General features: G+C 47.5%; 1 protein-coding gene across 1 annotated transcript in view; it reads left to right on the top strand.

Moving 5' to 3' along the window:
• The first annotated feature begins 10,479 nt into the window (after positions 1 to 10,479).
• Positions 10,480 to 12,192, top strand: part of LOC121167119 (polyphosphoinositide phosphatase) — a 124,172-nt gene continuing 122,459 nt past the window's right edge. Inside the window, exon 1 of the mRNA XM_040996499.1 lies at positions 10,480 to 10,694. Within this exon, the coding sequence (XP_040852433.1) occupies positions 10,629 to 10,694 (66 nt within the window). The 5' untranslated portion in view covers positions 10,480 to 10,628. The remainder of the gene's footprint in view (positions 10,695 to 12,192) is intronic.

The following is a 12,192-nucleotide window of genomic DNA, read 5'->3' as shown; positions in this document are numbered from 1 at the left end:
CCAGGCTTATTCCCAGCTGCATATCTTGTATGTGCCAACAGAGATTGCTGTGTCAGGTCTGTGAGCCCCTGGGGACAGGTCTGGCCCAGATCCTTGGGCCTGTCAGGACGGTGGGTGCTGGATCCATAAGCCCCAGGGGGTGGGAGGTCCAGCGGGGCTTGGGTTCTTGGGCCCACCTGCATGGTGGTTGCTGAGTCCATGAGCCCCAGCGTTGGGGGTTCAGCAAGGTCTGGGTCCACGGACCCACCTGTGAGAACTGGTCCTCCTCAGTGTAAAGGATGGAGTGCTGGATGGCAGACCATGGTGCACACAGAGGATATGGTAGCCCCTTGGGGCCTGCAGAGGACATCTGGTACACATAACAGAGAATGGAGACCAGAACATATGGACAACTACCAAAGCCAAACAGTGAGAGCAAAAATCTGGGTGAATGGAGACTCTAAGGTCGACTATGTCAGCCAATGGACATTGGAAGGGATTCCTCATCCATAGATTGGTGAGACTGACAGCATTTCAGAACTATCGCATCCACGTGGGCAGGCTCCTTGGAGCGTGTACCACATTGGGACCCTGGGTTGATATCGGATGGCCATTTCCCATCCTTGGGTAGTGGGATGGTTTCGAGAGTGGGTATGGCTTCTCCTCTTATCTCCCCCTCTCCCCGAAATGGGAAGAAGAAGTAGTAAGTTTGGAAACAATGATCACACTAATTTCTCCCTAACCTTAGATCTTTCCCACTCTGATCAACTATGTAAACATTACCTAAATTAATTTTTAGAAGAGTAAAAATTATGTAGAAAACAACAACAAAAGTTAACCCCAAGGCTACATATTTTGTGACTTTATTTATATGATATTATTGAAACAAAAAATAATTCAGAGATGGAGAACAAATTGTTATGGGCCAGGGATATGAAGGGGGGAAAGGGCGGCAAGTGGGCATGTCTTATGGTAACTGGTAGGATCCTGTGGTGATGGGGATGTTCCGTGAATTGTATCAGTGTCTACTGATGCAAGTGATACCACACTACAGTTTTGTAAATTAGTATCAGGAAGGAAGGAAAGTGAGGGGCAGGACACTTCTGTTAGTGTTCTTACGACTGTCAATCTCAAGGTGAAAAATAACCTTATCAATATTTACTAGTCAAAAAATTTCAACGTTCTTAGCGAAATAAAGTAGAGGTTTGGAAATACAAACAAGTAAAAATGATCAAAAACAAGACTAGAAAAAGATCTGAGATGTTTAAAATCAAAAACTGTGAAAATGGGAACATTAAAAATTTAAACAGTATGTAAACAACAGATAAAACAGCTGAGAGAATAAATGAGATAAAAGACGGGCATTGAGATATTATCCAGAATGAACTAGAAGGATCAAGTGTTGAAAACATTCCAGACAGACCACCAGACATGATTAACAACAAGGAACGTTCTATGTGACAGAGAGAGAACAGGAGGAAAAGAAGATCAAGTCACAATGAGAGAGACAGTGACCAAGAACTTTCAGAACTATGGATAAAAAGTAATCCTCAGACTCAGGAACAGGAAAAACTAAAACAAATACATATAAACAAAGTGATACTGTTCAGGATACTAAAGATTGAGATGTCTTTAAAAGCAAACAGAGAGGGAAAAAAATAATAAAAAAAAAAAAAAAAAAAAGAAAATTGTCTATGTCTGTTCTGTGGCATTAGCTAGGTCCTGGCGTGTACACTGAGCAGTCTACAGTTTACCAGTGTAGGTGCTCTCACTTTCATTTTCTTTTTTTAAAAAAGGCTCACAAATGGACCATTATTTTTTGTTGCTGTTTTCTTATAGCCAATATTTGTTTAGGTTTATTTGCACGAGTTTTGCTCAGTTGTTTCTTTCCTCACATGTTGGATCCATTAGCAGGGGGTCATTTTCTCTTTTCATAAAGTGGATTCCTTAGAATCTCCTGTAGTGGAACTCCACTGGCCATGAGCACTCTCCATGTCCACCTAGCTGAAAATCTTTGTTTGTACTACGTCTTAAGACACAGTTTCTCTGAGTATACAGTTCTGTCCTAAAAAGAATTTGTCTCTCAATGTAGCTTCAAATATCACCTGTCAATTTAAGCAGCATCCCTTTTGGGGTTTCTCTCTCTCTGTTTGCTTTTTTTTTTTTTTAAGATTTATTTTTATTATGTTTTTATTGTAAAGGCGGATATACAGAGAGGAGAGACAGAGAGGAAGATCTTCCATCCAATGATTCACTCCCCAAGTGAGCACAACGGGCCGATACTATGCCGATACTATGCCGATCCGAAGCCAGGAGCCTCTTCTGGGTCTCCCACGCGGGTGTAGGTTCCCAAAGCTTTGGGCCGTCCTCGACTGCTTTCCCAGGCCACAGGCAGGGAGCTGGAAGGGAAGCGGGGCTGCCGGGATTAGAACAGGCGCCCATATGGGATCCCGGGCGTGCAAGGCGAGGACCTTTAACCACTTGCGCCCCTGCGCCGGGCCCCATAGACAATTTTCTAACCACGAGGAAAAGAAGAGAGAAAACTTTGAAAAATGGGACAAATAAAAATCAAGTAAGATGGCAGAAATAAATTCAAACAGTTTAGTAAATCTTAAAAATTCCAGGGAAAAGAGATTTTTTGGAAGACTGGATTTACCAAAATCTTTTCACAGGTGTGCTCTCCTGGTTCCCATGGTCACAAGGCAGGCAGGCTAATGCTGTTCGGTGGGCACAACCTACTTCCCACACCGGTGCCTCCCCTCCTCTCTGATTACTGTTGTAGAAGTTAGGAATAAGATGAAGGCAGATTGTCTTTTTTTTTTAAAGATTTATTTATTTATTTATTTGAGAGAGAGAGAAAGCCAGAGAGTGCTTCTGTCTGCTGGTTTACTCCCCAAATAGCTGTAAGTGCCTAGGGCTGGATCAGGATGAAGCCAGGATCCAGGAGCTTGTGGGTCTCCCACATAAGTACAGGGTTCCAAGCACTTGGGCCATCCTCCACTGATTTCCTAGGTACATTAACAGGATTGGAAGAGAAGCAGCCAAGTCATGAACCAACACCCACATGGGATGCCAGCGCCTCGGGTGGCGACTTCATTTGCTATAATGCGGTGTCAGCTCCTGAAGCAGACTCTTGTGGAGGGTGAGCGTTGCTGGATGAGGTATCTATTTTGTGATGGAGGAAGGTAGACTGCATCAGAATTCATTGATATGCGGGCTCTGTCCCCACAACTTTTTAACAGCTTGGTAAGGAAACCTGGAGCCAGTCCCAGTTCATGGTTAAGAAGGTTCCGTTAGCTTGGACAAAGCAGCAGCTCAGAGTCCAGGAAGTGGAAGTGCCCTGGCAGAGTACAAGGAGGGTGGAACTGGCACATAGAAGCGGCATGTCAGCAGGATTTGTTAGATGAGGCCAGAGAATTCATCTGCTCCTTGAGATGGTCAAAGGGAACTCTCCTTAAGACAAAAATAAGGAACAAATTCTGGAAGGGGGACATTGGCATCATGAAGAAGCCCAGTGGTTGGGGTGGTGTATGGGATGCAGTGAATTAAACTTCTGCGTGGGATGCCTGCATTCCATATTAAAAAGCCAGTTTGTATCCTGGCACCTCTGCTTCCGACCCAGCTTCCTGCTAATGTGCTTGGGAAGGCAGCAGATGATGGTTCAAGTGTTTGGGCACCAGCCACTCATGCGGGAGACCCTGAGGGAGTTCTCAGTGCCTGGCCCAGGCCTAGCTGATGCAGGCACTGGGGAACGAAGCAGTGGATGAAAGAGCTCTCTCTCTCTCTCTCTCTCTGCTTCTCAAGTAAATAAAAATAATCAACCAAAAAAAAAAAAAAGGCTGTCTTTTGTAGAGTGGTGTTGAAGGCAGGGGAGATGCTGCTATGCTATCAGTCCCTGTATGGTAGTGGGTAACAGGTTTGAGAAGAGCAGAGGTGCAAAACAGATGTAATTACTACTGGGAGGCAAGCCCAGGTTAGCAATGGTCAGGACTTTGGTATAACAGCTGATAAACCATGCCATTCCAGGGGGTGACACAAAGGAGCAGCTGATGAGACAGTGATTGGCTTGGCTATGTATAGAGGGCAAATGAAGCAAAAGCTGATGTCAGCTGTCATAATGGAAAATCATGATTCCTTGTTCAGTGTTCAGGACCAGAGCCCATTTACAGTGGGGGAGGTTGCAGGGTGTTTAGAAGCTCTCAAGAACAGACCTTGTAACCTCACAGGTATTTACAATGTGATCCCCTAATCTCACTCCGGGAGAACCTGCAGCCACTAATGGGCAAAATAAACATCATGGAAACTGAAATGTCCTCCTCTTCACACCCAGGGCCTGAGCTGTCATTGATACCTGGGACTCCAAAATACCATCAACCCCTCTGTGACAGAGGCAAATGGAGAGCCAGTGATAAATACATGGAGTCCTGGCTGAAGTTTATCTTAAACTATATCCCAGGGTGTTTGTGAGACCAACCCAAGGTTATTTTCCTGGTCCCTGAGTGCATGACTGTGATAGCAAATGGCAAAACCTTTCCAGGTGGGCATTGTTTGTCTGTGGAGTAGATGCCATTGTGATGGAAAAGGCCTAGTGGAAGTTCATGAGATCCTGGGAAAGCACTGTGGTAAGAAACACTCCTGATCTAACAAGCCCATGCCTTCTTTTTGATCTTCATCAAGAAATAGCAACAGAAAGTAAGTTTGTATTAGAGTCAGCAGCAAATGTTGCATTACACTGGGGGACTCCTGCTCCTTGGGCCATTCTTGCTGATACACAGTATTGACAGTGCAGATTCAGTGAATGGGAAGTATCAAGTGTCCCAGATGCTCCTAGGAGAGCATTGCAGCCTAGTGGACAAAGCCACCTGCAACGCTAACATTCCAAAGTGAGAGGTAACCAGGCAAAGATTCAAAGACTTGTTACTTTGGTGAAATTTTAAAAGGTCAGTGCTGTGGGAAATCTGAAGTCTTTACCTTAAGGTAAAGAATCAATTTTGGCACCTTACCCCTTCTCCAAAAATAAGAGGCATTGTGCTTTGTATCTCTCTCTCTCTTTTCCTGGAGAGAGCATGAAGCATACTTCACAATGCTGTTCAGATCCACTGAGTGGGTAGCTAGAAGAACTCTGACTTGTGGGTGATGTCAAAATAAGAGGAAGCTCTCTCGAACCTCTAGGCTGTGGTAGCAGAGGAGTCGCTTGCCGGGTCATACACCAGGCTGGACCCCACAGGCTGATGGTATCCGAGGTATGTCATGGAGTTACAGGAAAGCTGCAGAAGGAAATTCTCTGTGTAGATCCTTCTATCTGTAGCAGAAAACTAACTGTTGCCCATGCAGAAAGTAGTTCTTGGTGTGCTCTGGACTCTGAGAAACAATGGATGCCTGGGCACAGACTATGGAGGGACTGTGTAAGGGCAGGTGCCCATCTTGAGCTGAGCTGCAGGTGTCTGGCACATGGAGTTTTGAAGTCAGGCAGCAATGCCCTAATGTTAGAGACAAAACATGTGTTTGAGGCCCAGGAAGGTCCTGAAGATACAAACACATTTTGTAACAAGCAGCCATGACCCCCAGCACTGGTCTCTTGTGGACCACTCATACCTCATGTGCTATTCTTTAAGAATAGCTCACAGAGAGTGAAAAAGGCCCATGGAAAATGATGATATGTTTGTATCAAGTATCAGTGGAATGCTTCCAGAATGTAGTGCCACTCACAGGGAGCCTCAACTATGGCCACTTAGAGGGACTCCTTGGGGCAGGTGCAACTTTAAAGCAATTTCACAGACAATGCTCAATGGTTTCACTAAGGGCCTGGAAGAAGTCAGACGAGAGAGGAAAACAAACAAACAAACAAACAAAACTAAAACCCTGTGATCAGGCTTAGAGTTTGGTCAACATACTGTCAGGACACCTCCAGTGGCTGACAGCATGTTTGCATAGTTTTCCCTTGAGTGGACATGGGATCTGTGCCTTGCTTCTAAAGATAGCAAAACAATAGAAATATAAGGCTGAATATGCTATGCGGTATAAAGAATCCGGATAGTGGACTAAAGAGGAATTTCCCACTGGCTTAAAGAACCAGGAAGAATACAGGGACTTCAGACCTCTAACTGCAGAAAAGCAATTTTTGCCAACAGAGTGCATGAGCTTGGGACGAGTTTCTCCCTGAGTTAAATCTGCAGGGATAGGGCCCGGCGCGGTGGCGCAAGTGGTTAAAGGTCCTCGCCTTGCACGCCCGGGATCCCATATGGGCGCCGGTTCTAATCCCAGCAGCCCCGCTTCCCTTCCAGCTCCCTGCCTGTGGCCTGGAAAGCAGTCGAGGACGGCCCAAAGCTTTGGGAACCTGCACCCGCGTGGGAGACCCGGAAGAGGCTCCTGGCTTCGGATCGGCATAGCATCGGCCCGTTGCGCTCACTTGGGGAGTGAACCATCGGATGGAAGATCTTCCTCTCTGTCTCTCCTCTCTGTATATCTGCCTTTCCAATGAAAAAATAATAAAAATAAATCTTTAAAAAAAAAATCTGCAGGGATAAAAGCACAGCCCAAGACAACACCAGGCTGCTGCTTATGAAGTTCCTGCACAGAAGAGGCGCCATGCTGAGCTGGCTCAGGATTCTTGACCATTGAAACCACAATATAATGAATGTGTGTCTTGGAAATTCGTTAGGCAGCACAGAAAACTCGCACAAGCTGGACACAAACTCTGTAGACGTTTGGGTCTAATAGAGGTCTCAGAAGAGGCGCTGAATATCCAGGGGCAGGGTGACTACCTGGCAGAAATGGCAGTCATTTTTTGCCCTTGGCATCTCCACTGCTTGTGTAATAGGCTCCTAAACACAACAGTGGCAGGAATAAAGGCAACGGAAGTTAAACACAGGCTCAACCATGGGTTTCCTCTTACCAAACTCATCTAGCCTCTACTGTCTGCCACTGAGAGCTTAGCTATCTACAGAGTGTGAGTGATCCCCTGAGGAGACAGAATTCTGCCCATTGACAGATGGATTACACAGCTCCCCTTCATTTTGTAAGGGGCACTTAACATGTGTACCTAATATGGGGTTTCCTTTCCCACCCACAGGGCCATACTGCTATCTTAGAGTATTACTATTATTATTTTGGAAAGACAGATTTACAGAGAGGAGAGACAGAAAGATCTTCCAACTGCTGGTTCACTTCCCAAGTGGTCACAATGACTGGAACTGAGCTGATCAGAATCCAGAAGCCAGGAGTCCACTCCAGGTCTCCCATGCAGGTGCAGGGTCCCAAGGCTTTGGGCCACCATCCACTGCTTTCCCAGGCCACGAGCAGGGAGCTGGATGGGAAGTGGAACAGCTTGGACACAAACTTGTGCCCACATAGGATCCTGGCAGTTGCAAGGTGAAGATTTAGCCACTAGGCTGTCATACTGGGCTCCTAGCTTAGGGTTTTTTGCATGTGCATTTACCATCATGAGATCTCATATACTATTGTCTTGGATCAAAGCACTTGCCTTATAGAAAAGGAGAAGTGATAAAGAGGCATGTGAACATGGTACCCAGCAAATCTACCATGCACCACCTCATCTAGAAGTTGCTGATCTGGCAGAATACTGGAATTATTTCTTGAAGAAATAGAGCACTAACTTGGGAATGTGTGAAGAATCTACTTTAAAGCAAGTACATTCCTGTCTAGGAACACAGTTTGAGCCAAGGCTAAGAAGTAGGAGTGGCCTTTCTCATCATTGCTCTATGACTTAGCAATAGGGTGTGTGTTCTGTCCTCACAACTCAGACGCTGTAGGACTGGAGGTGCTGGCTTTGGCTGAGGGGAAGAGATGGTTCTATCAGGGGACCCAGGAAAGGATGCATTCACTAAACCTAACTACTGCTGCCTCCTGATCATTGCTGGCTCCACAACCCCCTGAATGCTCTGCATGGTAACTGGAGATAGGGTGGCTGCTGCCTGCCTTGGATGGGGACTGGATATCCTCAACTCAGGGTTTTTTAGAGACATCTCTTAATGCTTAATTGCAGCAGCCAAGGCCTGAGAAGCTCCTGGTAACCAGGGTAACAGGGGAACACAGCTTAGGGACCAGAGCCGCTTCTCCTCCTGGTCAAACAACTTGTACCAGGAAAGGGGTTAAGGGTAGGGAAATCTAGTCTGTGGGCAGTGCAGGATGGGGATGACAATCAACTACAGACGACAACTAGTCGCAGATTCTGCAGCTTGTCCCATTAATCTCCTTTTGGAAAGTCTTTCTCTTCTAAAAAGTGGGACTAGCCATTACCTCAAAGAACAAGAGATGGGATGGGAAGAATTTATGGGATAAAAAGAATGGCTAGAGTGGTCCAAAGGGTGGAATGTAGCAGTTGTTCTGCCCATATGCACTTGACATCTATTTTATTTTCTCACGTTGCATAACCAATCTGACTTCCAAACACCAGCCCAGTGGACTCTCCCTAAGGGCTCTCTCAGGTTGCCAGAGCCCACTCCATTTGAGCATAGCTGGCTTCAAGCAGAAATTCCCCAGCTGTTGGGATAGATGGGGTAGGCCAGCACCTCAGTATTCCCCAGCCCAGCCAGCCCACTTCCCTCCTGCTGTTCGCTGGAATTACCTCCCAGAGGAACTGCCTGCCTCTGCAGGATCTGCGTTGGGGTGAAATAAACTTATTAGGTTCTAATGGTACTGCCTCATTAATAACTGTCCCAGGGGCAGGTGTCCTGACATAGGCTAATCTTCTACCTGCCACAATGGCATCCCTCATAGGCACCGGTTCAAGTTCTGGCTGCCCCATCTCCCCTCCAATTTCCTGTTAATGTGTTTGGGAAGGCAGCGAATGGCCCAAGTGCTTGGGACCCTGCACCCATGCGGGAGACTTGGATGAAGCTCCAGGCTCAATGCTTCAGTGGTCCCTTGGGACCATCTGGGGAGTGAACCAGCAGATGGAAGATCTTCCTGTGTCTCCTTCTGTTTGTAATTCTGCCTTAAAAATGAAAAAAAAAAAACCCACAAAACAAAAACAAAACAAACAAACAACTTTCTTTTAAAAGCTTCTAAATAAAAAAAATGTTAACGCACATTCAGAAGAGTTGATTTCTGCCAGGGAACAGACACAGAGCTAAATACTTACTGTAGTTAGAAGATTCAAGTCAGTGCTAAATGTCAGAACTGACTGAGCTATCTTCCTTGCTTTTACCAGAAGTATTCAAATGTGCAAGGAAATTAACAAAGTCTCCCTCTTTTTAAAAAAATTTCTGCAATCTCTCAACTCCTAATTCCCAACCTAATTTCTACTATCACCTTACCTCTTGTGTTTGTGGAAAATCTCTCTCCTTTCTGAACACTTTCAGGGCACTGGCTGAGAGAAGGCTTTTGTTCTTAGCTCCCGGGAGACCGAGCACTTCTGCCCAGGCTAGGCAAGCTCAGCTTAAACACTCCCACAGGAGGTGGCCGAGGGATAAGGGGTAATTCCGCAAGAACGGGCCTGGGGTCCTGGCGGAGACGGGGCTGCGCGCCATGGAAGTGCGCGGGAACGGCGGGCAGACCCGGTGGGCCGACCCCGGGGTAGGGCTTCTCACCTGGCCGGGGGACGCTGGGGTCCGGGGTCCCCGGGCAGCGCGGCCTGCAGACGCTGCGGCAGCTGTTGGCGGTTGCCGGGAAACCGGGGGGCGGCGTGCACCCCACCCTGCGGGGCGGGGCCCGGGGAGGCGGGGCTGCATTTCCCGCCGCTCTCTGACCCCGCACAACCCTGCCCCGGGGTCCCAGGAGCGGTTCCAAGGAGGAAGCTGCGCCTCTTCACCCACGTACAAGAGGCTCATCAGAGGAGCCACAGGCGGTGGGCACCTGTGAACCTGCCGGCCGATGGCAGGGCCCTGGCGGCCGGACGCCCTCCCAGCCGACGCTCCTGGAGACCCTAACCAAGGCCGACCTTTCCACGACTTACACAGAGCTAGGTAACTGCAGGCCCAGCTGGGCAGCAAAGACGAAAACTTGCACTTTTACCTGTGTGTATGTGTGTTTTCACTTCTTGCACCTCACAGCCACTGCACACCAAGGAATTTTGTTGCATCTCTTAGGGATAAAGTAAGAAACAAAGAGAGGAAAACCACTTAGATAAGGTAAAGGACTAAAGACATTTTGCTTATATTCAAGAACATGAATATTTCCTGGAAATATTTCCCTGGGCGAAAGTAAGGGGGGATCAGACCAACTGAGGAATACCTGTATCCTGCAGTTTGGCGAACCCCCTACAAAAGAAAGATTTTACTTGCAAATCTTGCAAACATAGGGAGCAGAAAGCGGAGAAACTCCGCATCCAGTAACTTTTTTCTCCGCCCACAGTCTCCTTTGCCCTCAAAAAAGATGGCGCAACTGGCTTCCTCCCTCGGTAGTACGCAGGTTGCGAGGGCGTCTAAGCCGACGGTGCGTCTTCTAGCCCCGCCCCCGTGGCGATTGGGGCGGGGCTTGTGTGGAGGCGGGGCTCAGGAATCCGGAAACAACCTGCGCTTCAAGGCGGGTGTTCGTACCTCTGGTGCCCCGCTGTTGTGATTCCGGCTTGGATCTGGTGTCCAGGGTCTGAGGGGTCATCTCGCCCGGGGGCCCGAGGCAGTGGGCCGGCTGCCACACACTGAGCCGCGGCCTGGTGCCCTGTGGTGGGGCCCTCGTTTGCTCGGGCCATGCCCACCGCCGCCGCCCCCATCATCAGCTCGGTGCAGAAGCTGGTTCTGTATGAGACCAGAGCTGTGAGTACCTGGCGGCGGGGCGCGGGCAGGAGGATGGAGGTGTGGGGAGTCCTGGGCAGGGGCAGCCCGCGCAGCCCTGACCCCTGGCAGACGGCCTTGGAGGAAGCCGGGCGCCTGCGCCGTGCCAAGTGTTTGCAAGTACAAATATTTCCAGTTTGGACGCTTGACTGGGATGTGTGGGAAATAGGTGCTTCGGGCACCTCAGGAGCTGTTGATGAGGCTCCGTAGAAGCCACTGTGATCTTTGCAGGTTTCAGAGTCTGTTAAAGTTATGGAGTTCATTGTCTCACACATCACAGGCAAAAGTATGAAAAAGAACGTGAGCCGTGTTCTTATTCTGTAGTATGTCATTGCCGTCACTGATGTTAACCGCGTGTGCTTTTCTGAATTTGCTGCTTCTCCTTTTTCCGCTTGTGATGTAAAAGGGGGGAGGGGATATGTAAATGTGTTTCAAGATAGCTAGTTTTTTTTTTAATTTGAGCAATGATAGTAGCTTATTTTCAGTTTATTTTTTTTTCAAACTGTATGATTTTATTTAAGAAGTTTTATTACTTTAGAGGCTTTGTAAGTAGCAAGTAAGTGTGTTAGTTACTGGTTCTCTGATTTAGAGCAATCTCTGGATCCCTTAGTTGGGCAGGCATGTGTGGTGTACCCTCAAGGCTTTGGGCTGTCCGCCACTGCTTTCCCAGGCCACAAGCAGGGAGCCGAATGGGAAGTGGGGCAGCCAGGACATGAACCACTGCCCACGTGGGATCCCGGCACTTGCAAGGATTTAGCCACTGAGCCATCGAGCTGGGCCCTGTTTATTTGTTTTAGATGTGATACCCTCACACATGTAAGATGAAAGCAGGTTGTTTTCCCCTCGAGTTGCAGAGAGAGAGTTTCTATCTACTGCTCTACTCTGCAAAGTGCCCACAATGGGCAGGGGTGGACCAGGCGTCTGCCAGGAACTGAGAATTCAGTGCAGGTCTTCCCTGGTGGTGTCAGAGACCCAACTACCCAAGCAGCCACCTGCTGCTCCCCATGGTCTGCGTTAGCAGAAGCTGGAGTCAGGAAGTGGAACCAGCATTCAAGCTGAGAACATCTTCACTGCTAAGTGCCGGCCCCATTCCTATTTTACCCTGCTACAACCTCTTAGTGGTTGATGCTGTTATTGCTACAACTCCAAGTGCTAACATTAGTAATCAATGAAAGAACAAGTGAGACAGGGAGTTTAGGACCGTGCTATATAAAGTGCAGTTGGATGTACTACCAGCAGAGAGAGAGATGGTACCTGGATGGTGACGACTTGCATCGAGAAACAGATTAAATGATTGGAAACTTTGATAGCAGTTTGACAGTGCAGGCTTCTTTTTCTCATGAGTCAGATAATTTGGAAAATTGAGATTTTGGGTTTTTTTTTTTTTTTAGTTTTTTTAATTACAGAAATTCCAACATCTAACAGTAAATAGAATAAATAATTCAAGCATATAGAAAGTGAACAATTAATAAAATATCTG

This window comes from Ochotona curzoniae, unplaced genomic scaffold (assembly GCF_017591425.1).
Source record: "Ochotona curzoniae isolate NIBS_2020 unplaced genomic scaffold, NIBS_Ocur_1.0 patch336, whole genome shotgun sequence".
Lineage (NCBI taxonomy): Eukaryota > Metazoa > Chordata > Mammalia > Lagomorpha > Ochotonidae > Ochotona > Ochotona curzoniae.
The sequence above is the reverse complement of the archived record's forward strand: the minus strand, read 5'-3'. Positions and strand labels throughout refer to the sequence as shown.